Source organism: Echiichthys vipera, assembly GCF_963691815.1.
Source record: "Echiichthys vipera genome assembly, chromosome: 15".
Lineage (NCBI taxonomy): Eukaryota > Metazoa > Chordata > Actinopteri > Perciformes > Trachinidae > Echiichthys > Echiichthys vipera.
In genome coordinates, this window is record NC_139840.1 from 22,062,935 (window position 1) to 22,088,996 (window position 26,062).

Genomic DNA, 26,062 nt, shown 5'->3' on the forward strand with positions numbered 1-26,062 from the left:
TTAAAAAAAATGTGTAAATATTAAGTTTGGCCTGCAACTTTGTCTCAGTTTTTAAATTTGGCCCACTGTGAATTGGAGTTTGACACCCTGCCTTAGATGATAAAGCATTAAATATAATAGTTAAGTTATAGGTGGTCAGGAAACAAGTCTCATGAGTTTTACAAGTTTTTGCAAATCCAGAGTTACCCTCTAGACACAATCCAGATTCACTCTTCAACTCACTTCACCATGTGCAGTGCGTGCTGTTTGTCGCTAGTGTTGAAAGTAAACAGTTACTATGGCCGAACAAAGAAGAGAGCTGACTATACAGACATTGAAAAAACAAGTGAAAGTGAAAGTTAGGGTCAAAAATACACTGGAAATGACCACGTCTCACCATAGGTGCCGCCAAAGAGAACAAAGTGGAGATCTTCCAGATTGTGCTATATATATTGTAGAGACATTTCTACATGGCTTTTAGTTTTAAGTTTAGTTCAGAGCCCCCAAAATACAAAAAAAAAGTAATTTATGCCATTTGATATAGAAGAATGCAAGTTGATCAGTGAAGACGTGCATGGTGTTAATTTAGGGACTGTATGGACATTTTTAGGGAATGAGGAGGGTCAGAAAAGTGCAGTAATTTATCTTTTTTTGGAAGGGAAGGGAGAGCAGTCTGGGTTTTTTTTTGGTTTTTTTAGAGAGAACTGGAAAATATTTTAAAGTTTAGACTCATGTTTAATTTCAGGTTTCCCTTTCAGAATTTTTGCAAAATTAAAGAAAAATGAAATAACGGTTAATGGATTTTTTTCCCTCCGACATATCATTATATATTTCAGTTATTAATGTTGAATCAAGTTGTACTCATACTTTCATGCATTTCTTTTCTACGGGTATTACAGTGTTTTTTGTTGATAGGAGGAGGGTATTGCATTTGTTGCAAAGGGGAGGGTCAAGATTTGAATAACTGTGGAGGGTCTTGCTTTTGTTTCAACCCTCCTCCCCTGATTTTCCTACAATCATTTATTTGTTTTTATTAAGAAATGAATCAGGAAAATGTTGTAATGGGGTTTGATTTACCTCCAAAACCTACAACATATTGAGACAAAGGTTTCTCAAAGGCAGTCTGAACATCATATTCGTGTGTATGCGCTGCATGGACTCAACACTCCCCACCTTTGTCTTATAAAATCAGGCATACGTGGTTACATATGGTGCACAGACTCTGGACACAGGTAGCAAGAATGTGCAGAAAGCAAGTGTCCTCCAAACTTTGCCCTTGATACAGAAACAACCATTGCATCAACGTATATAAGGGAAAGAAAGATACCTTGGGAGGAATGGGAGAAAGAGAAGGAGAAAGCCGTGGGAAAGAAAGTGAAAAGCTGCTCCAGTGCATCTGGAAGCAGTTCTCACTTGTTTTTCCCCTTCTTTATCCGCTTTTAAGTCGCCCGGAGGTGTCCCACTGTTTCTGCGCTCTGCGCTAAGTCAGAATGTTTTGCTAAATGTTGTTAAAAACAACTTTTATATGGATCATATGGCACTACCACAAATATTATGAAATGGTAAGCAGCCCAATAAATCTTCATATTTAACATCAGAGCAAAATGATGTTTAATAACACCGTGTTCCTTATACAGCGTGTTAAGGTTTTATAGGTTATACAGAATATTATATGATCATGATTTAATCAACTGTCAAGTGATCTCTTTCTGTAATGCCCCACGTACCATAATCCTTGTGGTGCAACAGTGCACCCTACAGGACATAAAGAGAATAAAACTCTTTTTTTCTGTGGAGTTCAAATTTAATTTCACTGCATATGTTTGCTACATTTCTTTATGCCATTACAACAGGTTACTTCTTTCATATAATGTTACTGTATTAATTTTGCTATATGACAATAGCACATCTTAGACACATACATCGTAATCATGGGTATAAATAAAATGAGATGAGATATAATTCCATACATGAAGTCCATTATGAGTAATTGTATTGTTACAGAGCAAAACATGTATTTCTTTTTTTAAATATTATTATCATCATAATCTAATGATCTTCAATGCACAATTACCTCAAAGTTTTACACAATAATGATGTAGGACTGTAACTGTAGTACATTTAATGAGAACAGGAACAGGATAAAGACAGAAAAGGAGTCTAATAATGTGTGAAAATGTGAGAGGCAGCATGTTAGCTTGAGTTAAAAATCCCACATAACATTTCGGGACGTGACTACAAAAACCCAATATTGCGCACTTAAAGACTTATATAAGACAATAATATCTTTATGTATAAATTAACCCTTTAGTGTATTCAGACAAATCTGAGATCAAACTTCATAATTCGGCACTTGAGTGTTGAGTGTTGCAGCAAAAAGAAAGATTGCATTGCTATAATCTTATGAAAGGCATCTTTTAGGCAAGTAGCAGTGAAGTTAATGTATGTTTATGATGAGAATAAGGTGACACATATAGGACACCACATCGATGTTTATGTTGCAGCAGCAGCAGCCTCTTAATGTTTACAGCTTTGCGATACGCTTGAAATGGTGAACTACAGCTGAAATGAAAGACTATAAAGCTGCTGAGTGTGAATAAAGAACTGGACTAACACTGTTTATTTTAGATGAATACGTTAACATGATGCTCAGCTGCACAAGTTCCATAATGCTGTCAAAAGGATAACAAACATTCAAAGCACCTCTGTTTATGTTTGACTTAAACAGTAAAAACTGTGTCTTTAAAAACTATAAATGTAAGTTAATCATGGGTAAAACACCCTTTCATATATAATGAGTTGTTTTTTGGTCCATGCTGCAACGATGAGTGACTATCAGAAAGACGTCCACAGAGTTACTGAAGTATAAAGAAGAGGAATGGGTACAGAGGCCATGTCACGGAGCTTAAATAAGGCCTGTAAGAAGACGGTGAAAAGTTTTAGTGCAGGATCTCGATGAGGAGGCGTTTGAAGTCCCCGCCACATTCTGAATCCAGAGCGTCTTTCAGGGTGACATCGTATTTCTCCAGGTACATGTCCTTCACTGTCTCCAGGTCGATCTGTGGCGTTAAAATCAAACAAAATGCCTTTTCATTGCTTATTCTTGTCTTTAAATTGAACGTTTACACGGCCCTAAATTACTTTTAGAGCAAATTTTAAGAGCAACATTTGTTTTGGGGAATCTGGAATCTATCTGGGAATAAATTCATCATGACATCATGAGTGTTATGCGGTTACACACACACAGACTTGCCTCAGAGCGGCCTACAATGATTCGAATGAGTGTCCCTTCATCAGTGCCAAGTCCCTTCATGGCGGCATTAAGACGTCGGGCAAAATACAGCTGCGGGTTCTTGGCACACCTGACTATAAACACACACACACACACACACACACACACACACACACACACACACACACACACACACACACACACACACACACACACACACACACACACACACACACACACACACACACACACACACACACACACACACACACACACACACACACACACACACACACACACACACACACACACACACACACACACACACACACACACACACACACACACACACACACACACACACACACACACACACGATCTTATAATAAGAACTGGTGTTTAATGTGATATTTCTTGACTATATGAACAATCCTGTTCCAGTAAAACCCACCCAGAGTAACGTAGCAGTCCTTGAGAGTTCCTGTTGCTTCAGAGTCAATAGTGTCTAAAATGTCTGTTCCTGAAAGCTGAAACACGATGAGTTAACATGAGAACTTTGATGCGAGGTCAATAGGAAATCATCTTGTTAAAACAGCTTTTTTTGTGTGTTTATTTTTACAGGAGTGAGTGCAGTTCTTACCGACTCATACATCTTAAAGGTGGCCTGAAGCTGCAGGTAGTTTCTGTGCGTCAGGATGAAGGTGAAGGTCGACTCATCTGTGCCAAATCTGCCTTCTCCTGCCTGACAGGTACAAAAGGAGGAAATATCAATAATAATAATTGCTGTTTTAGTACAACCTGCGTCTTATTTTTATACGTTCACAGGTTCATCTTCGATTGAAGTTGACTGCTGTGACCTGCAAACATGTTTGTTACCATGATCAACTTAAAGAAGGTATTACTCTGGGTCAACCCCATATGAAGAGGCATATAATTTTATTTCTACTCAAGAAATCCCTGAGGGGAGACGCCCATTGATAATGAGTTACAAAGACAGATAAAAAAGAAAAGAAAAGCAGATGAACAAGAAAGTGAAGAGCCAATACCATCGTAAAAATTATAGAAAGACATTAAAACGTCCTGATTTGTGAAATAATTTGGAAAACCATTACAAGTAGAGGTTGGGAGGTTTAAGATCAGATTAGGTCCAAAAGGTAGAAGTGAGTCAATTTTAAGGAGGTGCTGTATTTTGTTCAAGGAGTCAGTTGCACTAAAATAAAGCAGTTTTCCAAATTCAGTAGAGCAAGTCTGATAAGGTCCATCTGAGTGAGAAGCACTTCTGAAAGGTAATATGGTAGTTTTCCAGAAAGGGCCTTATAGATAAAAAGATACCAATGTGTATCACGTCTCTCTTAAAGAGAAAAACACCTCATATAATAAAAAATACAATAAAATAAGAATGACAATCAAATCTCATTATGATTATGGTAAAAAGACAGTGTCTACAACCATGCTAGCAGCTCTTAGACACAGAGGCAACCTCCCCGGCTGAAAAATGAAGCCAATGCAGAAGTGCCAAAAAACTGCAGTTCCTCAAGTGGCCACACTTGAGGAACTGCAGTTTTTTGTCTGGTCCCAAAAGTGAGTCAAAAAGTGAGTCAATCCCCATAAAACCCTGTGTTAAAGTTAGAACTTTTTGTCTCTTTTTGGGGGACGTCATGGAGGCTGCATCGATATTTTATACTGTCTATGTCTTAGACACAGTGAGCTAAATGCTAACGTCAGCATGCTAACGCGTTCACGATGCTAACATGCTGTTTCTTAGCAGGTCTCATGTTTACACGGTCACCTTTTTCGGAAGTTAGCGTGCTAATATTAGCTAATTTGCATTTTAAGTACAACTGCTGATGGGAATGTGATTCTTTTGATAGGTATTTGGTCATAAACCAAAGTATTGGCAAAACAAAATTCTGACCTGATGATGGCATTAAATGAACAGTCACCAAACATCACCAAAGTCAGTAGGATTCATGAATGTCTTTATAAAATTCCAAGCAATCCATTCAATAGTTGTTAAGATATTTCAGTCTGGACCATAGTGGTCCCTGGAGCCCTGGCTAAAAGAACGGACTCATTCTTAAGTATATAAAGACTATAAAACCTCATGTGCCGTATTACTGTCTCTGCACACATTTATATTTGCACAGTATTAGTTTGAACCTTTAAGTATGAAACTTCAGACCTTGTGAATTTCCACAAAGATCCCACAATCCCTTACTGTAATAAAAACCACAGTGCAGCATTACCACAAGAAAAACGAGCTTCGATTTGATCACATCTGTACTTGTGATATTTGCCAGTCACCCCGGGGGCTCACATGCTTAAACATCTAAATCTGGGATCACGTTACTTTGCAAACACTGGTGTTATTTAACGGGCAAAGTATGAATAAGGCCTCTAATTTGAAGGAATTACGCAGCATCTGGGAACGTACCTCAAACAAAGATGTGGCATCCTGTTCGGCTAAATCCTCATCCACTTCATAGCCCTCGTCTCTGGTCGCCTGTAGAGAAAGATATCAGAGAGAAGAGGCGGAATACAGAGATACGGAGGGGAGAAAAAGGGGGACGACAGGTTTAAGAGGATGGATAAGAGAGTTGACGGATATAGAAGAGAGTGACGGAAAAGAGTTAGTGAGCTGAGGAAATGTCAAAAAGATGGATTGCAAAAATGATCTCAGGCGTTTTAACAGGATAACAATCATCTGCTACACATCAATGGGAAATATGTGAAGGCCTCTTTGGATAAATGTCGCTGTAGAACATGAGTCACACTGTTTGTCCTTTTCTGTCTGGGGGGGAAGGAAAAGAGAGGGGAAGCAGAAATGGGTGGGAGGGCTGAAAAATGCTGGCACAGAGGCTGGAGCATGCCGATGATGGCATGTGTGACAAATGTCTCAGTGGGCTAATCACAGCGTGGAAAACAATTCTGCAAGCCATTATCAGAGGAGGAGAAGTAGTATTCTCCTTCTCTTTTGTGGCTTTCATCCAGATGCAAGAATTCCCCCTTAATACACCAGAGATGCACCGATACAATACCCGGATAGGATATCGGCTCCGATATTGACTAATTAGCTGGATCGAATATAAATGAGGCTGGTCCAGACATTTCTTTTTTTATTAAAATCATACACAGCAAGTTAATTAAGCCATTGTTTGTTGGGTTTCAGGGAGCTGCTGTATTTTATATTACATTTTAAAATATCTGTCTGCAGTGCACTTTACATGGAAGTGTTATTTATTTATTTTGTCGCTAATGTGGTTCGCATCCCGGCCTCGGCCTTTCTGTGTGGAGTTTGCGTGTTCTCCCCGTGTCGGCGTGGGTTTCCTCCGGGTACTCCGGTTTCCTCCCACAGTCCAAAGACATGCATGTGTAGGTTAATTGTTGAGTCTAAAATTGCCCGTAGGTGTGAATGGTTGTCTGTCTCTGTACGTCTCTATGTGCCCTGTGATAGACTGGCGTCCTGTCCAGGGTGTACCCCGCCTCACGCCCGATGTCAGCTGGGATCGGCTCCAGCATCCCCGCGACCCCGACCCCGGGATAAGCGGTTGAAGATGAATGAATGAATGAATGATAAAGTACATTTATATCTGTGTTAATTTGTTACCTTTTTTAACAAGGCTAAATGTTTATTCATGACCGAAAGAAGGTACAAGCGGCCGAAATGTGTTTTCTCAGGAGGGTGGCTGGAGTCTCCCTTAGAGAGAGGGGGAGAAGTTCAGCCATCCGTGAGGAACTCGGAGTAGAGCCGCTGCTCCTTTGCGTTGAAAGGAGCCAGTTGAGGTGGTTCGGGCATCTAGTAAGGATGAACCCTGGGCGTCTCCCTAGGGAGGTGTTCCAGGCACGTCCAGCTGGGAGGAGGCCTCGGGGAAGACCGAGGACTAGGTGGAGAGATTATATCTCCACACTGGCCTGGGAACGCCTCAGGATCCCCCAGTTAGAGCTGGTTAATGTGGCCCGGGAAAGGGAAGTTTGGGGTCCACTGCTAGAGCTGCTGCCCCCGTGACCCGACCCCGGATAAGCGGTTGAAGAGGAGGTGAGATGAAATAAAAAATTTTGTCAAGCCTGATGCCTTCACTCACATGGACAGGTACACGGTTCATTCATTCAACAGCAGAATGGGATCGGTATCAGGTATCAGATTGGATCGTATAAAAACTGGATCAGCACATCTCTAAAACATACCTTGCTGACTCTTTTTTTTCTTTGTGTTTTGAGACTCTCTTGTATTTTTTTCATGTTTAAATAAAGCTAAAATAACGAGACTTTACCTGCAGCAGTGAAATCAGCAGGTTCCTCACGTCTCCACTGGTGTCGTCCTCAATGTCTGCCTCTAAGTCACGCTCATGCACTGTAAGTCAAGAGGAAGGCATAATAAGTATTCCCAACTAATGTGCAGTATCCGTATTGAAGACAGAACAGTGTTTAGCACTAAGTGAGACAGTCAGGGTACAGTCAGACTGTATTTGTTGACAGCGAACGAGGAAAACATGGCTCATTACACCACGATTATTCACTCCTAAAACTGAACACACCCACGACATTATGACAAATATAAACGTGGTATGAGCCTGTTCCTCTGGGCTGGTTAAATAATCACACTTTCCAGTATGAGAGGAACATCAGATTGGTAGCTTTTATGCATGACTCAGCATGGAAGAAGAAACTCACCCGCAGCGTATGTCTCCTTGTAGCTCAAGATGTCCTGTTAGAAGTTAAAGAAAGATGAGATTCAGTCAGCTGCTGATATCAAAGCTGCTGCTCGTATCAATTTTTTTTTACATATCTGAAATGGATCAACTGTGACATGAAACAGAAGCCACAGAGAGTTATTCGCCTGACTTTACATTTGGAATGTTTTAATGGCTTTGAGTTTAACGTTAGGCCACAACATTATGGTTGTTATGCACTCTCAAGAGGCCAGAAAGAGCAATGAATACAGATTTAACATCCGTAAACAGACAATCGGCTGTGGTTTTACAGAACTTAGAAAAGGGAAATAGAGTAATTGTGAGGTAAATTACGTTTGATCTTGCAAATGTAATCATGTAAACTTCCCTTATGTTTGATCATGCTGAATCCTGTACAATGAACCTCTTCATACAGCCATGGTTCAATGTAACCGTCGACTGACTTAATCTTGACATGATTGAATAGACCAAGGCATTGTTGCTCAGCTGGTTGTTATCTGAAGACCCTGACCTTTGATCCCTTTATCTTGAGAACAAAGGCTGAAAGCAGCGACCTCGACCAGAGGAGGACCAAGCCAAAATATACAGGGAGAGAGAACAACTTGCCATCGAGTAACGGTCTTGTGTACAGTACCATGCTCTGAGCATTAAAAGTGTGACAATACTGTTCCTCATTGTCATGGATCCCAAAATGGCCAGTAACCTTCACTGTTTTTCTGCTTACTTTGAATTTAAAGTTGTAATCTGTAAGAATTGCGATACGTCGTTTCGAGCTGCCGCTTTGGTGCTAAGCTGTAACTGTAGGCCGTCCTCTGGGACTTTATCTCCCAGAGTTCCTTTGGAGTCCGAACTGTTTGTCGACTGTATGACGTCAGTAGATGGGCAGCTCCCACCTGTGCAATGCGGCGTGATGCCTTCACATGCTCCACACTGACAGGAGGTCCAAAGACAGAAGGGGGACGACATAAAAAGCATCACTAACTGTGCGGCGCATTTGATATTAGTGTGGGAAAGTTGCCAAAGACGCTCAGATCTTATTTCTCGGCAAAGAAGCAAAAACGAGTGCTTTCATTAGTGGCTCATATGATCAATCACCTTTGATACATAATAACTTCACAGACAATCAACTAGATGAGCTTTTTCGGACTACAACTTAAAGTATGTGACATGCATAACGTAACTTACAATATGTAGGATACGTATGTAATCTAGGTAAAACTCCATCAATGGGGGCTTTACGTTTTGCGTGAGACTTGAACAGCGGCCTCCTGGGTGAAAGTCCTGTGGTTGTTTGATCAACCCATCCACAAAAATTCCTTATTAGCAGCCAATACATAGCCCATATCATGAGCAGTTTGTTCTTTAAATAGAAAATTAGAAAATCAACAGGCACCGAGGACACTCCACAGTAAATAAAGCATGTAATGGATTCTTATAGTTAACTTGAAGTTAAGCAATGATTGAAAATATAAGCATGTAGTATGAAAAAGTAGCATCACATATTGACAGACCTCATTGGTGGCAGTGCACAGGATCTCAACCAGCACGGCTTCGTCTGTGCCCGCCCCCTTCATGGCCTTCCTCAGCTCCTTGGCGAAGTAAACATTAGGAGGCTCCAACATGGCCAAGGTGGCGTTCTCAAAACTACCAGTCAGCTCCTTCTTCAGGACCTCCTCTAACTCCTGAACAAACAGGGAATTAACTGCACGTGCTGTACGTGTGTGTGTGTGTGTGTGTGTGTGTGTGTGTGTGTGTGTGTATGTGTGTGTGTGTGTGTGTGTAAGAGAAAGAGAGAGGGGAAGGCAGGCTCTTACATCATCATACTTCTCAAAGAAGGCCTGCTTGATCTCCACACGCTGAGCAGCAGAGCGATTGGCCAGAATCTGAATAATGGCCTCTTCATCCGTGCCTAGAGAATATACAGAGGTTGACTTCAGGGTCCTTCAAATACAGTAGAAGTGCTTCACCATCATAACAATATTTCACTATTACTAAACATCTAAAAGCATTTTTAAGACTGAAGGCAGTCAAGAAATCTTGTCCTTGGACCTGGACTGGCCTTCAATCAAAATGGCTGCCATACAACATAGAAATCATGTCATAATTAACTTGTTTATTTGCATAATTTTCCCATTTTCGCCTATTTAATTTGATACATGTACTACAACAGAACTGATCGAACAAGGAGGAAGTATCGCGGATATATTGATAACACAACGCTGGAGGTAAATAATCTCCCAGTGGGGAGTGGTGTCAGTCTGCAAACCTGTGTCTTTGAAGATTTTTGTTAACATTAACAAACAGCATGTTTAATATCAGTTAAAATGGTTCATTTCTGATTTAGGACAGATATAGTTATAAAAAGATCCATTAGAAATTAACTTTATATGTGATAATGTGACTAAATATGATGAATCATTGTAAAAACAACACATTACACACAGTTCTGGAGGAGAGGAACGAGCTCCACCTCTTATACTGTTGTTCACTTACCAAAACCTTTACATGCTTTTCTGATCGCTTTGATATCAGCTGTGACATCGAAGTCCTCATATGGGACGAGGGTGGGCTGGAGAATAAAAAGTTAAATGTAAATACACACACACATATACTGTATACATATATATCCTAAATCAATAATAAAAAGCACATGCTAACCAAAATTGTTCAGAAAATCTGACGTGAACTAGGGATCGACCGGTATGGATTTTTTAGGGCCGATGCCAGTTTTTTTTCATCAGCCTTAGCCGATGACTGATACGGACTGCCAATTTTCTTGAGCCGATATTTGGCAAACCATATATGGCGGATGTTCCCATCGCTTGGTATTGCCACATCCACCACCACGGCTTTCCTCTGTCCTTTATCCACCACCAGTCTGTATCTGGAAGTCCCACAGGATCTTCGTTCGCTCATTCTCCACCACCTTTGGAGGAGTTTCCCACTTGGATCTTGGGGTTTCCAGCCCATACTCTGCACAGATGTTTCTGTACACTATGCCAGCCACTTGATTATGCCGTTCCATGTATGCTTTCCCCTGCCACCATCTTGCACCCTGCGGTTATGTGCTGGATCGTTTCAGGTGCTCTACGCACATTTTCTTCATGTACCCTTTCTGCCCAGGGTTACTTGAGTAGTAGCACACACAGCCTTGTTCTCGCATATCGCCCATTTTGGCCGTGTTACAGTATCCCATTTCTCATTCAGTGGCCCTGGTTCCTCTGCACCTGATGGGCGACGTCAACGTCTGAGCCGGCATCTCATTGCGTTTGTTGTTTCTCATCATGGTATGAGGTGGGCAGTATAGCATTAAGGGTCTTGCCCATGGACCCACACTGGATGTAGTTATATATATATATATATATATATATCAGGATGGAATATTTTGGCCATATCATCCAGCCCTCTATATATATATGTATATATATATGTGTGTGTGTGTATATAGGACTATACACACACACACAAAGACACACACAATCTAACATACTTTAAAGGCCACACACTGAAACTGTATCTTACATTCAACAGTTTGCAAAATGGTAGAATTCAGAATAAAACCTGTGTAAAATATGTAATTATATATGTTTTAAAGAACTACTATATTCTGTAAATCTAATGATCTCCACTCAAACAGACTGAGAGTGAATTTGTGCAGCATATATTTATTCAAAGCAGCACATGTAGGCCAGTTTCTCCCGCAGGAAAAGGGCGCAGCCTGAGTGTGATCGCTGAGTCACGGGGCGGCAGCAGCAGGGGCAGCAGCAGCAGCAGCAGCAGCAGTGTACAGTGTGCAGTCTCCTCTCCTCACCCACCCTCCGCTTCATACAATGCGGCCTTATTGATCAGCGCTTCTGGGAAATTCCTCCCTGCAGCCTCCTCACCGGCCTCTCTGCTCAACTTAACTGCGCAACTTCTGCCTCTCACGGACTGTTTACAGTCAACAAGTCACGTTTTCACCTCCTGAGGAAAACGATAAACCTCGAATACTCTTCTTTGTACAGTGATACTTTAGTGACTTTAAATATTTGACATCCATCTCACTGCAACACCGGAAACTCGACCCTTCAAAGCTGTACGAGCGTCTCATCATTCAGTGAATCCGTCCATTACACTTTTTAGTTTTGAGCTGGTGTTTTATTATAAAGTTAAGTAAACTCAGTTCTTTTCTTACCTGCACGTTGCCCATGTTAGTCCAGAGCGGCCTGTGCACTTTAAATGGGTGAATAAAAGGCTGAGGGTTGTTGTGCTGCTGCTGCTGCTCTCTCTGTTGTGGATGGGATGTGATGCGTGTCAAATCCGCTCGGGTGTTCCTGAAAAGGACGCAGCCCTGTCCGGTGCTGCAGGGGTGACGTCACTGCCGCTTATTTATTTAGCAGGGTGGAGCTGGATGGTGGAGTTGGGCGGTGGTGGTGATGATAGTTTACAAACATCATCTGGTTCAGATACATCATTTATTGTTTCTCAAAAGTATGTAAGTATTTATTCTGTTGATTTATTCCATGTAATGCTGCTTCATGCTTTGCTGTCTGGACTGCACTGTAACTTGTCTATGTTTTTATTCCCTTGTCTTTTTGTAATGCATTTTGATTCATGACATGTTGTGCTGTGAAGCACTTTGAGCCTGCCTTGTGTATGAAAAGTGCTATACAAATAAAGTTGCCTTGCCTTGCCTTGCCTAACTTCCATTACATGTCTTGAAAATGATATTTAATTGACTATGAATGCTTTCACTGATCTTTTACTTCTTTTACTTTATATTTTTACTTGAATGTCTTTTCAAATGCTTCTAAATGTCATTTGTTGTCATGTTTTATACGCGTTTCTTTCCAAAGCTTTTAATGTTTTGTGTAAAGCACTTGGAATCATCTTGTTGTTGATTTGTGCCGTAAATAAACGTGCCTTGCCTTCAGACCTACACTTCATTTCAGGTGCAAATTTTACTTTTCACCTCAATTACTTCTTGTTTTCAGTTACTTGTAACTATAGAAAAGTCTAAAGTTTACACACAAATTGAGCATCTTATGAAATATGATGCTTTGTTATCGATTAAAGTTCCCAACAGTAACCAAAGGAAGTTAGGATTTTATGATTAGCTCAGTCTCAAATGCTGCTTTGACCATAATATGTCACTAATAATTATTATTAGTAAATACTATAGTAAAATATATAGAGATATATCTCTTATATGCAGTCTACGGCATACTTAAGTAAAGTTATAAAAAGTTATAAAAAATAATGATTTAAGTATTTTTAAAGTGTGGTAAAATGTCCCAGTGTACTTTCTACTGTATACTTCATTCTACACCAAATAATGATTATATAAATTACATTCACACAATGGTTTGCCTTCAGTCTCAGGTGCAAGGAGTTTTCTTAACAGAGAAGAAAGCAGTGTGACTCCATGTATCTTTTTAAAACGTAGAGCTTATTTCACTGTACTGGTGTGACCTTTAAAGAGTGTGTTTATCGAAGAGGGATTCTCCCAGAGGACCGTGCGTCTCAGACGCAATCGTCTCATTTTTTTTACATCATTACATTGTTTCTAATTTGTAAGTGAAAGTCCTTTTGTTGAAGTCCCATTTTGTCTCTCTCACTTTATATAATATCTTAAGGCTGTTCATGATCACTTTATCAGACAATAACAATCAAATAAGTCAGAGTTTTACTCAAATAAAAGTATCATCAGAAACATGTAGCCTACCAAAAACATAAATTATGCAGCAGAATACGGCACATTGTCATTATTATTATTACTGGTGCATAAGGAAACATTTTAATGTTACAGTTAGTCAAGGTGGAGGTAAATGTAACATTTTTTACAAGAAGTGATGAGTGGTTAAAGCTGTAAAATGATCTATGTGTATGTTTAAAAATCCTAAAAGTCAAACTAGTTAAGAGCTGAAAAAGGCATCAAGTGTAGTGAAAAGTGCAATATTTCCCTCTGGAATGTGGTGGAAGTAAAAAGTTACTTAAAATGAAAATACTCAACCAAAGTACAAGTACTCGTTTACCTTCCACAAGTCTAATGCTATGGTCTTATCTAGACTACAAGAGCCTCCACATGGTGGCAGTGTTGCACAGGCGGCTGAATATGTGCTGCAACACAATTCACAAAGAACGAGAATTACTTTAGTTGCATTAAGAATGTGGCAAACATAGACAGGCAAATGTTTTAAGGTTGACAGAATGTGTTGCTTTTTATTTTAAAAAACCTTTTTTTAACCTATTGATAGACTATTATGGGAATATTTTCAAAAGTTGGCTCTAAAGTCTCATGTTTCGGTTTTATGATACTGCAACCTAATTTAAGGGTATCTTGTACATTATCTACCAAGAGTTAATATGGTATTTTGTAAAAGAAACGATAATGTTTTGTATACTTAGTATCTATGGGGATCTAGCTATGACTCATCAATGGACTGAATATAAGGAAACCACAAACAGCCTAAGACACCTCCCCTCAAAACGCAAGAAAGATGTTTGGCGAGGTGATTTAACCGTGCTGTTCAGGAGAAGAGTTGTGTTTTCATTTCAAAAGACACTGACAGATGGTCAAGATCATGGATGGATTACTGAACGGGCCTACCGGGCACAGGCCCAAGGGCCCTGACTCATAAAATGTTTCTGAAAACAAAACACAAAATTAACACAAAGAGATGCCAAATGCCCACAAGTATACACAAAACAATGAAAAATCCCACAAAGAGACAAAAAATGACTACAGAGATGCAAAAACACCACAAAGAATTGCTAAATGACTGAAAATAGACACAAAACGACCACAAGGACAAAAAACAATGGCAAAGACACACAAAATGATTAAAAGCAGATGTAAAATGACAACAGAGAGAAACAAAACAATGACATAGAAATGTAAAATATCTAAAAATAGATGCAAAACCACCAAAAAGATGCAAAATTTCTTAAAAGGGAGACAAAAAACAATGGCAAAGACACGCAAAATGATTAAAAGTAGATGTAAAATGACCACAGAGAGAAACAAAATGACATAGAAATCTAAAATGTCTAAAAATAGATGCAAAACCACCACAAAATGATGCAAAATGTCTTAAAATAGAGACAGAACAACCACATAGAGATAAACAAAGGTGAAAAAGACGCAAAATGATAAAACAATAGATGTAAACTGACCACAGGGAGAAACAAAACAATGTCATAGAAATATAAGTCTAAAAAAGATGCAAAAAACCCAGACAAAGAGATGCAAAGTGTCTTTAAAGGGAGACAAAAAACAATGTAACGATGTAAAGTGACCACAGAGAGAAACAAAATGATGACATAGAAATGTAAAATGTCTAAAAATAGATGCAAAACCACCAAAAAAAGTTGCAAAACAATCACAGAGATGCAAAACAACTAAACACGGATGTAAGATTACCACAAAGAGACCCACAATGACTGCAAGTAGACTCTTTGAATTTGGGTCTACCTGGGGCCCATTGGCCCATAATCCATGCTTAAGATAGATCGATTATTATTGTAAACCTCGAACAAACAAAGAGACCAAAAATATAAACTGTATATAAACACAAGTCAGGGAAGCAAACTGGAGTTTTATAGAAAGATTTAATCCAGAACTGAGAACAGGGTATTTACTGTATGTACATGCAACACAATATGAATGTACAATATAAATACTCCCATGTGGGTGCTACAAGAGTTTGTAACTTTTTGGAGCGACACTTAAAACAAGCATAAAATACATTTAGTGGGCATTAAGTTTACACATTCCATCGCACACAGCCTTAAACCATCGGAGAGCAAAAACCTTGTGAAAGTTAAGAGTGCTGGGCCATGTTCATCCATCAAGCCTTTGACTTTATGAATGCCTGATGAGCAAAGATAGGTCTTAGACAGGGAGGTCTCGATCAATACATGACAACATCTGAAACCTATATGTGAAAATCCCTCTTTGGGTTTTTCACAATGTATGCATTTTTTATGCCTTCTGGTTAATCCCAGTGTGATTTCACTGTCATGCACACGGGCGTAATGAAGATGAACGGACTACCGTGTGTGTGACTGCATTTCTGCATTAGGTGACATCACATCGGTGGGATCACAGGACAGAAAGTGGCAAAAAAAGCTTTGGTCATGCATGGTCGTGGGTTGTTTTTTTTTAATATGTGCAAATATTTGAAGGAAGGTGCATTCAAGCAGACGTAAAGTGGGTAGAAAAATGCATTATTCACATCATCCAGCCCTCTTCAGGCTCGGTTTTTGGTTCCTAAAAGACTTCATCGCATTATTTGAAACATGTGGAAATACTACAGCCTCTTTTGAGAAGGGACATCCAGGACTATGAATATCCAGTAGACAGAAACGTAAATATCAACAGAAGGAAGAGCCTCATGGATATTTTAGTACTGCGCAACTGTAACTGCAAGCCGTATGAAATATGTGTGTACATTATTGATAGCAATGCACATTGTTTCAAAAGCAGCATGGGGGTACATAAGGAGACAGATACCATAAGCAACAACATCAAAAGTTCCCCTGTCATAGTTGAGTACAAGTTCATCAATTGGACATTTAGTTATTGGATGCTTGATAGTTTGCCACATGCAATGACTTTTCTGAACATACTTTTCATACGGAAATGAAGCTGTACTTTAATCCTTCGTTATTCCCACGTTTCGCTAATAAAACAGATCATTTTTGTGCCTTGAATTTTGTATTTGGCCTAAAGCTAAGGCATCAAAACTGTGTCTGGGGTTTTGGTCCTGCTTCTCAGAGCTTAGTTTTTTTTTCCTGCCGCCTGCTTGTTTTCATCATCAACATCCAATGCAGTAAGTCTCCACTGACTTCACTGCGTAACATAGAGTACCATCAGCGTAACTGAGGAAACATACATCGATATTCAATAAGCTCGTTAGCTCAAGCCTTGTGACTAATGATTGTCTGACCTGCTGGTAAAATACAGGTATGACTCATTTTGAAATGACCTTGATGTACTCAATGTGATAAAACATACAAACATACATGTCAGTTTGACGAATGTGCAAGCAAAAGTGCAGACCAAAAAAGTGACTTCAAGGTTGCATTCATTGCAATGTGGCAACAAGATGTTTGCTATTTAACATATAGCAAACATTTTGTTTGAATTGCATCAGCAAAATAAATGTTCTTCTCTTTTTTTCACTTAGGTCACCTTCAGAAAAACCTTCTTATTAAATGCAGTGTTGCATCTTTCTCGTTCGGTTGCTTTGTCCTCTGTGAATACAAAAAAGATACAATCATCACACCGGTCATCATGCCCTCTCCCCAGAGTCTTGATCCTGAAAGTCCCAGGGGCAGACATCAGCCACCTTTGCAGGTTTGTAACTAGTACTCAAAGAGCTCTCTTTCTTCTTCTCTGGGGATTTTTTAGTCTGAGCAAAGCTGGTGTGTGGGGGCTCCGTCTCCCGGGAGAAAACCTCTGCCCTCCTGATCTCCATCACCTCCGGGTCTCTGCTGGAGCTCCTCCGCCGCTCAGAAACCGGCCCGCTGCACTCCGACGACTGGCTGACGCGTCTCCTCTCCGACGCGGGCTTACTGGAGGAGCTTCGCCTTTCTCTGCTTTTTTCTCTGGCTTTCTCCCTTTCTGCTTTGTGGTTAGACGAGCAGGAGCCTTTCCGTTTCTTCTTGTGTGTGGTGGGACTGTTGCAGGTCTTCTCCTGCTTAGGTGAAGGTGGGCTGTTGTAATCCCACGGGCAGATCTCTACCATCAGGGAGGGAGGCTGCAACAGGCTCCCTGTGGACTTGGAGTGGTCTGAGTGGAGCCCCTTGGGTTTCCCATCAGTGGGTGTTACACTTTTCTTACGCCTGATCCTGTCTGGGGAGATGGAATCGGAATCTCCTTCCATCATGGGCTGCTCATCGAACTCCCAGGGACAGACGTCCGGCTTAAGAGGAAGAGGTGACCTGGGTGGACGAGATTTCCGTGTGTCCCTGCCTTCATCCCTTTCTCCTCCTTTATCTTTGGAGCGGCGTCTGTTGGAGGGCGACTGCCCCGCTTTCTGCCTCTGCTGGGACCGACCACCTTTGCTGATTCCAGAGCTGCTGCTGCCTCTCCTGCCTGTGGTGGTTTCTCCGGGAGCAATGGAAACGTGCTTCTGGGTCTTTGCTTCAGTGGGAGTCTGAGCTTCTTCCAGCTCCCAGGGACAAACCTCGGACACATCATAAAGGTTTCTTCCAGTCTCGGAGCAAATGGACGGCTGGCTTCCACTAACCTGTTAAAATTAAGCAATAAAATATCCACTTAGTAAGTCAACTGACAATAACACATCAATACATCGATCGATTTGGATTTGGATTATAATATGTAAAAGGTACCTGTTGTTTCATGATGCCCATCTTCAGGGGTGTCTTCGAGTACTCCACTGACTGACTGATGATCATCTTGGGGTAATGCTCAGGGGTCTCATCCACCTCAGACAGCATCCTCTCCTCCTGTCCCTTCAAACCCTTTTTACTGGCGTCCTCCACGCTCTGCGTCTTGTTGGTCAGCCCCGGCATCTTCTCCTTGGCGCTCGCAATCACACTCAGAGACTTCTGCATGATGGAGGTCCGCAGGTGGACCGGTTTCTTCTCATGCGTTAAGTTGTGAGCGCTAGCTGATTTCCAGAATAGTGGAACGGATTCGGTGGACTCAGCTGGTTCCAGTCTCGGGGGAGTCACAGCTGGTTCCAGCTGCTTCTTAGTGTGTTTACGACCAATCAGTGAACCCAGAAGAGATCCTTCTCCAACGCCTCCTATGGGAGTCATTTTGTCTTCTGCAGTAGAGCCAGTTTGGCTTCCAGTTTCCTCATCCTGGTCACAAACATGGTCATAGCTGAGTGACTTCTTCAAGCCCATGACTTTGTTCTTCAGGGAGTCATCACGAGGTTTGCCTAAAGGAAGATTAAACAATAATATGGCATCAATGTGGGATAACTTTTCTGATGTGACTTATTTCCTCACATCATAAAATGACATATTATTTAAGTTTATTCACTGTCAGATACTATGTTAGTGGTGTGGCTCTAGGGATGACCCTGCCAGCCCATCAGTCAGTCATCCTGACACTTTGGTCCCGGGTGAATATCTCAACAACTAATTGTTTGCCATTAAATCTTGTGCAGACATTTATGGTCACTAAGGTCACATGTTTGTCCAACATTTTGGTTTATGGCCAAATGCCTGCAAAAAAATTCCCATCCGTCCTAGCTGCACTTTGCATTTAGTGCTAATTAGCATGCTAATAAGCTAAACAATGGTACATGCTGAACATGGCAAACAAGCTTATAATGCTAAGAGGCCTTTTTAACAGAAGACATTTTGACCGGTCACAGTAAGAAGGTGCAGGTGTAAGTGATAAAATCAATTGCTGCTTCAGTTTCAGGGTCCAGATTAAACCATGGACTGTATAACCATTACACAGGTGGAGCCGTGATCTTACCGTGGTGACTCGGTTCAAATGGGTTTCTCCTCAACGTGCTGCGGTTGCTGCCATGTTCGCTGCCGTCCTCACGACTGCACTGCCGGTGTATGTGCATGGTCTCTGGGATCTCTGTGATACGTTTCATCAGGGAGCGACCCAGGCCTTTCTTGGAGTTGCGCTTCTTTTGGAGGTGAGGGTTGTTGGCGAGCATCTTCTTGCGTTTGTAGACTTCCAGCTGGGCGTACAGCTTCTTCAACTCATCCTAAAAAAAGGCACCAGACTGTAAATGTTGCAGCTTTTGAATAATTACATTGCTACTGCTTGATTGATGTTTGCACAATGAACTTCCAGGTATAAATAAAAAATGTTTCAAAACTTCTCGCAATGATTCCAAATAACACTTTACCCGTATATCCTCAGGGTCCAAGCTGTGCTCACTCCAGGCCGAGGTAATGCTGTTGTTAAGGTAAGAGCCAGACCTCCCCATGTCAAGCTCCTCCTCATAGGCCTCGGTGGCAATATCGTCCCTGGCCTGAGTCCCTGTGGACAGGAACTAAGACAGAAGCAGAGCGAGGTTAAAGACTGGCATCACTGAGCCTGTTGGAAGGGTAAGACAAAGATGTAAAATTGGAAATGTAGTTTCTCAAACAATATAACTCCAGCCTACATGACGCCTCTGATTAGATTTATTGTAAGACGGAGTAAACATGTTGACTAAAGGGATCATTAAAGGTGGGCTGCAGGTGAAAAACATTTACCTGCAGTAAAATATTTACTGATTTTTATTTAATGCACACTATAGGAGATTTATATTTTTTCTATATAACTTATTTATGTATGATGGATTGCTGCATTCAATACCATTAAATACATGTGTAACTCCAATTTCAAGTTTTATTAACTCAAATTGATCTCCGTCTGTTGACTGTTGGAGCACTAAGGTCAAAGCATTAGCAACAGGTTTAAACAGAGTTAACACGTTACTCTGCTTACTTCAAATAATTCTTGCAACTGTTTTTTATTATTCACTCCAATGCAACTATGCAAATTGTGTATAACAGATTAAATCAAATGTATGCAGCTCATTAATCACAGGCACTAATATCCTGTATTAAGTCAAGGAACAACGGATGTGATGAAGTTATGTTATTACAGATGCACATTTTATCGAGAAGAGAGAATGATCTGTGATGATATGCAACTTAATTTGTTGTGATGACCTCTAGTGGGGGCAGTAATCATGACGAGAGCGGGAAAGCGCTTGATTACACACGGAAATGCCTTGGCTAAGTGGGTCAGGGAAGGTTGAGGAAATCTTTTATGCGTGTCTTAAAAAAGTAAAACACGATGCATGGCAGAACTCACGCCAGGTGCACCATACCATGGGGAAAATATTTTTTGGAGGTGATGCATTTCTAGCAACTCATCTTGGCGTGATCCAAGTAGCTTAGAGAGGAGGTCGTAGTGGATTAAACACAGGACTTTCACACCTAAGTTAAGTTGTAAGTCGAATATGCAGCTAGGTTGCGCTACGTTACGTATGCAAGTACCTAACCAAGTAGTTTTGTTGCAGAAACTGAACTGCAATGGTTTAACAATGTCCACCATGTCTTTAAAACTGCGACTGCCATGTCATCACATGTCAGTAATTAAACAAGTTAGCCTTGGAACCAGACAAATCTGCTGGGCTAATGTTTCATTTGCATCACATTCAGACAGATTTCCAGCGGGAATGAGGATGTTGATCATCTTCATTAGGGGCGCTAATTTAGGAAGCGCCCCTGTGGTTCGTATTAGAGGCTAGGCACAAACGACCTATGTGGTATGAGTTTGAGGAATTGCTGAAGCACTCATCTTTACTTAAATAACAAATCTGGGAAACCAAATATTCAGCCCAGATTCGAAAACAGACGCTGTGTTAGATTAACTTCCTCCCATTGTGCTTCATTATGTGTACTCGACTAACTTGCACTTCTGAGGTGCCTAATTAAGAAGGAATGAAGGAACAGAGAGCGCTGATGGTGTATTGCAATTCTCACACAGCAGGAGAATTAAATGTTTTCCCTCAGACTTGAGAGACTGCACATAAAGACACCCGCGGGAGTGCTTAGCTAAATTACAGTAACCACTAACGCAGTTCGAACGAGTTTAAGGTAATGGTAGAAAATGTGCTTGTGTGCATCTGCGTGTTCTAGATCGCTAATATCAAATGAACTTAAGATGATTAATGGACTGTTGAATACAGAAGCTACAGTACAGCAGCATCCATTATGGAAATCTATCTGTAACCAGTGTAACCTCCATTGCAATTGCAGGAGTTTCCAAAAAAATAACAGTTTTATACAGTAAAGAAAGAAAAGTAGGGCTTGTGCACTGATCACATTCGTGCAGCGCTTTCTATGGGAGCTGCTTCTCCTCTACAGATTAGTTTTCCCAATTGAGGAGTGTAAATAGCTGCACTTTATGGGATTAAATTATTCCTGAATTCTGAGCAAGCAGTGACATCTTACAAAAGATGCTTTGTAAGCGCATAAATTAGATTTCGGTGAGAAATGATTGTGCAAAAATTAATTTAATTTGAGCAAACTAAACTCTGTGTTGTGGTGAATGCTGTGACGAAGAGTGGAGCAGGTGGATCCAAACACAGCAGACTGACGGTGGGGGAAGTGAAGGTAGGGTAATGAGCTGAGAAGCACAGGTGAGGGGAACGAGGTGAGGAGAACAGGCATGGAGCTGATAGGACTAACGAGGCTGACTCAGAGCAGGTGTGGAGATGGGCAAAGGAGGAAAAGGCTGCCCAGGAACACAGGAGGAAAAACACTGCAAATAGGAAACCCAAAACCCAATCCAGTCTTCACTAAAACTCTGAGGGCATCTGGACACAGCTCTCTGCACTTTCAAGCACATGCACTTATTTACTCACAGTGTGCTAATTGTTTCATTCTTGTAAACGTGTGATTTTAGCAGGATAACAGATTTTATAATGTCAGAGAATAATCAAGTTTTTTTCTTGTTAATGTACAACTTTAATTTTGGATAAGCAACCCCCCCCCCTTCCCCAGCTCTGGAAAATGACCTACAATGGCCCTAATAGGCCGTTGTATATATTTTAATCAAGTTTTTTTTTATGTGGATCTATACATTAACAATAGTAGCAATATTTTCCTTTGAAATGTGGATGGGTTGGAGTCCAAAGTAACTTTGAAATGTATACAGTAAAGTACCTCAATTTTACAGTTCTTGAATAAACATACTTAGTTACATTCAACCGCTGACTGACAGCCCAGTAAACTAATAATGGACACTGTTCATGGAGTGTTACCTTTGGAACGAGCAGCAGACCCAGAGTCACAGTCACAGTCAGATGAGTGTGAGCAAAGAACAACATGAGCATCCAGTCAGGGTGCAGCCCCGGCACCAGAGAGAACCTGCAGAAAAAACATCAACAGGAGAGATTCTCTTCATCAGAGTTAATATACCAGTACTTGGTGTATCTGGACGAGGAGGACTAAAAAAAAAATGTAGGCTGCTACAACCCCCGAGGCAAACTCCACTTCAAAAACTGTAAACAGAGACATAAAAGCAAAACTGAGGGGAAATTATAGAAGTGGCAGTTTATTGGAATGAACCACCTCCTTTTAAGAGGCAATCCAAAAAGTGTTTGAAAGACTTGGGCATTTAGGCGACTATATTCACACTGCAGGCGATTGATTATTAATTGTTGCACATAAGTGACTCAGATCTGGGTTATCACTCCATATTAAACGGCCATACTCAGTACTGTAGTTGATCGTCAGCCTCATACATATGGGTTAGAACGGGGGTGGGCAATTCTGGTCCTGGAGGGCCACTGTCCTGCATGTTTTAGGTTTCTCTCTGCTCTAACACACCTGATTCTAATGATTTGCTCGTTATCAAGCAGCTGAAGCTTGTCACAGTTTGATTATTGTTAGACTCAGGTGTGTTAGGGTAGGGAGAAACCTAAAACATGCAGGACAGTGGCTCTCCAGGAGCGGAATTGCCTACCCCTGTGTTAGAAGGTGCCTGCTTCACCTACCAGTAGCTTCAGACGGCTCACATGATAGCGGTCACCGTTAAGACCCCTTCACTTTTTAACAGTCTGGGAGTCCAGTTGTGAATTCAAACAAACAGATGTTACATGTTTAGGTTGAGGAAAAGATTGTGGTTTTGGTTAAAATACTAAAGTAGTTGAAAAGCAACACGCGACCCAGCTTACCAATACAATAGATGATACTGGTCTACTAACTAGGAGGTAGAGTAGGGTCATACCTGTGGTGATATGCAACTGAAAAACACCCATTCAATCATCGAGAGAAGAAAGTTTTTTTGCATATTTCCATGTGCACTTAAGCTTGCAGTGTGGATATTTAGCCTCACAGAGCTGCTAGCTCGGCTGTGGACGATTTTGTCTTGTTTTCTAAATTTTTGTGCGGTTTCTTCAACAGTGATAGAAAATGTTAAACTGTCATTTCTCAGACAAACTCTTTGCCTGTCTGTCTGCCTGCTACCTGGACCCTGTACAGTGGAAATATGGATATAATCAACTAACATACCTACTGCAGCCTTGACTGTAACCATCTACACTCAAATTTATGTAGAATGTAATGCTTTTATTTCAAAGCCTGCCATGGTAAGGCTGCTGCTTATTTTTGTATTTTTATTTTTACCCCCTATGAGCCTGATAGCTGATTGAAATCCTCTGGTAGGCAGAGGATAAAGTGTTCCCTCTTTTTATAGCATTCTCCCAATCATTATTTAATCATTAATCATCTGTTTGCTGTTTCACCTTATTAATTATTCCATTTCATTTAAACCACCTGCTGCTGCTGTTGTTATCTCTGTATGGCAATTTGTCACATTGCTTTAAAAAAGTGAAATCTAAAAAAGTTTATAGGGCTGAACGGAGACTGAAGGAAGGAATTGCGTCCCATTTCTGTCACCGCCGACTCCATCCAGACGTGCAGAATCTGTGTCAAAGCTCACAGCAACCTTGGGAGTTTGTGGTTTTCTTTCAACACCGCATTCCCATTGTTGTAGCAGTCATGAATGATTGTTTCTTGTATTGTATTCATGAGCACCAGCACGGGTAATTGCTCCAACTATTGCTGGAGAATGTAAAAAATGCACAAAAGAATCAAACAAGTGGCAGCATTTTGGCACCAATTTTCCACAGCCAGTGAAATCCATGAAGCATACAGCAATGCAATTATTAGACAGTGTCATGCTGAGGGTTTTGTGTTTTATCCAAAGTCTGTAAAAATTACTCCGTGCCAAAGTGCTCCTGTGTGTGTGTGTGTGTGTGTGTGTGTGTGCGTGTGCGTGCGTGCGCGAGAGTGTGCATGTGTGTTGTTTGTCCGATATTAACCAAGGTGGCTCAGAGGTTGTTTGTCCTTTTTAGTCACATTTATAATTCACATTCGATATTCAAAAGCACAGCGTATGTGTGTGTTTGTTTTCCTTGCACGCACACACACACACACACACACACACACACACACACACACACACACACACACACACACACACACACACACACACAACAAGCCTTATCTCTGGGCCGCAGTGACAGACTCACTCTGTAGCTCACCAAAGAAACACCACTTGTGTTTTATTCCCCAGCAAGCGAGCAAGAACCGCTTGATTTCTAACAGTCCCACACCGCTGATGGAGGTTCACCCATTGGATTTTTCAGTTTTTCAACACATTCAAAGGATGTGATCTTTTCCTTTTTGTCCAACTGAACACAATAGGCCAAATCCTAAATGAGAGAATATTCAATCACCTGCAGTTTTATCGGAAAAAGTGTGACTAATGGAATTTGTTTTGCTCCGGGCTCCTGAAGGTGCACTAAAAACACCTGAGCAGTTTAACTCCCACTGCAATAGGATGAACAAAGTAGTCTTGGCTTTAGGAGTCTTGTAAAAATAGGAACAGTCCTGTTTTTTATTTTCAGCTCAGTTGTAAGTGAGCTGAAGAAGTCAAATCGTATTTTACAGTTCAAAACGATGGTTGAATAATTTACACTGCCACTTACAGGTGGAGCAGTAATGCATTTTACAAACCTCCCACATGCATTTAATACCACACAAAGAAGAGAATGTCTTTTTCAAAACAGTCCCTACATGCAACTGTGTTAACACCTCCACGCAATTGTGAGATGTACTTATGCTGGCAGACGGATGAAAATGTCTATTGTGCATCTCAATCAAATTTCAAGTGTGCAGGCTGATTTTCATGTTTTTCCATGCAAAAATGAAATGGTTGCTTGAAGGGAGGAAAATAACATTCATCAAACCAGCCTCCAGTCTTCTTTTCAAAGCATTCGACACAAGCTGTTCTCAAATGTGTGATAAAATAAGTGCGTTCGCAGCCGAAAATGATGAGACGTTTAGTCTCGAGACAAACTAGGCTCGTAAAACTTTGTGGCCGGAGCGGTTGCTGAGCTTTGTTTTATGACACAGAAGGAATGAAAAAGAAAAACAACTTTGACAACTCAACAGATGATTCCAATCATTTATGGTCCTCACAACAAGCTGAAAACACAACATTTTTATCTTTTAAAGTTGTAATGGCTAACAGTTGCATAACTACACACCCAGCTGACATGCAGCATCATTAGAATTCATTTAGAGTTGTGTTTTTGTCCACCTGAAGAATGGAAGTCCAATATACAATATCCTTTTAGCTCTGTTTTGGTCTCCACCAAATCATAAG

At 40.8% G+C, this 26,062-nt stretch overlaps 2 protein-coding genes across 3 annotated transcripts in view; both read right to left on the minus strand.

Moving 5' to 3' along the window:
- Nucleotides 1-1,761: 1,761 nt before the first annotated feature.
- Nucleotides 1,762-12,199, minus strand: LOC310958267 (annexin A13-like). 2 transcript variants are annotated; one of them, XM_083929122.1, is made up of 11 exons: nt 12,077-12,199; nt 10,396-10,471; nt 9,717-9,811; nt 9,414-9,581; nt 7,883-7,916; nt 7,483-7,562; nt 5,646-5,714; nt 3,852-3,953; nt 3,663-3,738; nt 3,233-3,345; nt 1,762-3,038 (listed from the first exon to the last, which is right to left on the minus strand). In XM_083929122.1, exons 1-11 carry the CDS (start codon nt 12,089-12,091, stop codon nt 2,919-2,921), a joined length of 948 nt encoding a protein of 315 aa, XP_083785248.1. In that variant the 5' UTR covers nt 12,092-12,199; the 3' UTR covers nt 1,762-2,918. The 2 variants fall into 2 exon arrangements, with proteins under 2 accessions (XP_083785248.1, XP_083785247.1); XM_083929121.1 differs by having other exon boundaries at nt 9,414-9,584.
- Nucleotides 12,200-17,177: 4,978 nt separating this feature from the next.
- gpr158b (G protein-coupled receptor 158b) overlaps nt 17,178-26,062 on the minus strand; it is a gene marked incomplete at both ends in the record, with an annotated part of 61,712 nt that continues 52,827 nt past the window's right edge. Inside the window, 5 exons of the mRNA XM_083928945.1 lie at nt 17,178-18,137; nt 18,241-18,797; nt 19,346-19,589; nt 19,734-19,880; nt 22,650-22,755. Of these exons, the coding sequence (XP_083785071.1) occupies nt 17,178-18,137; nt 18,241-18,797; nt 19,346-19,589; nt 19,734-19,880; nt 22,650-22,755 (2,014 nt within the window). The remainder of the gene's footprint in view (nt 18,138-18,240; nt 18,798-19,345; nt 19,590-19,733; nt 19,881-22,649; nt 22,756-26,062) is intronic.

Bases quoted from the DNA above. Each gene is read 5' to 3' on its own strand.
- LOC310958267 (XM_083929121.1), bottom strand. The intron at 9,812-10,395 runs GTAAGTGAACAA...TATATTCTCTAG, and splicing joins AAAAGCATGTAAAGGTTTTG to GCACGGATGAAGAGGCCATT. The intron at 5,715-7,482 runs GTAAAGTCTCGT...CTTTCTCTACAG, and splicing joins TGCTGATTTCACTGCTGCAG to GCGACCAGAGACGAGGGCTA.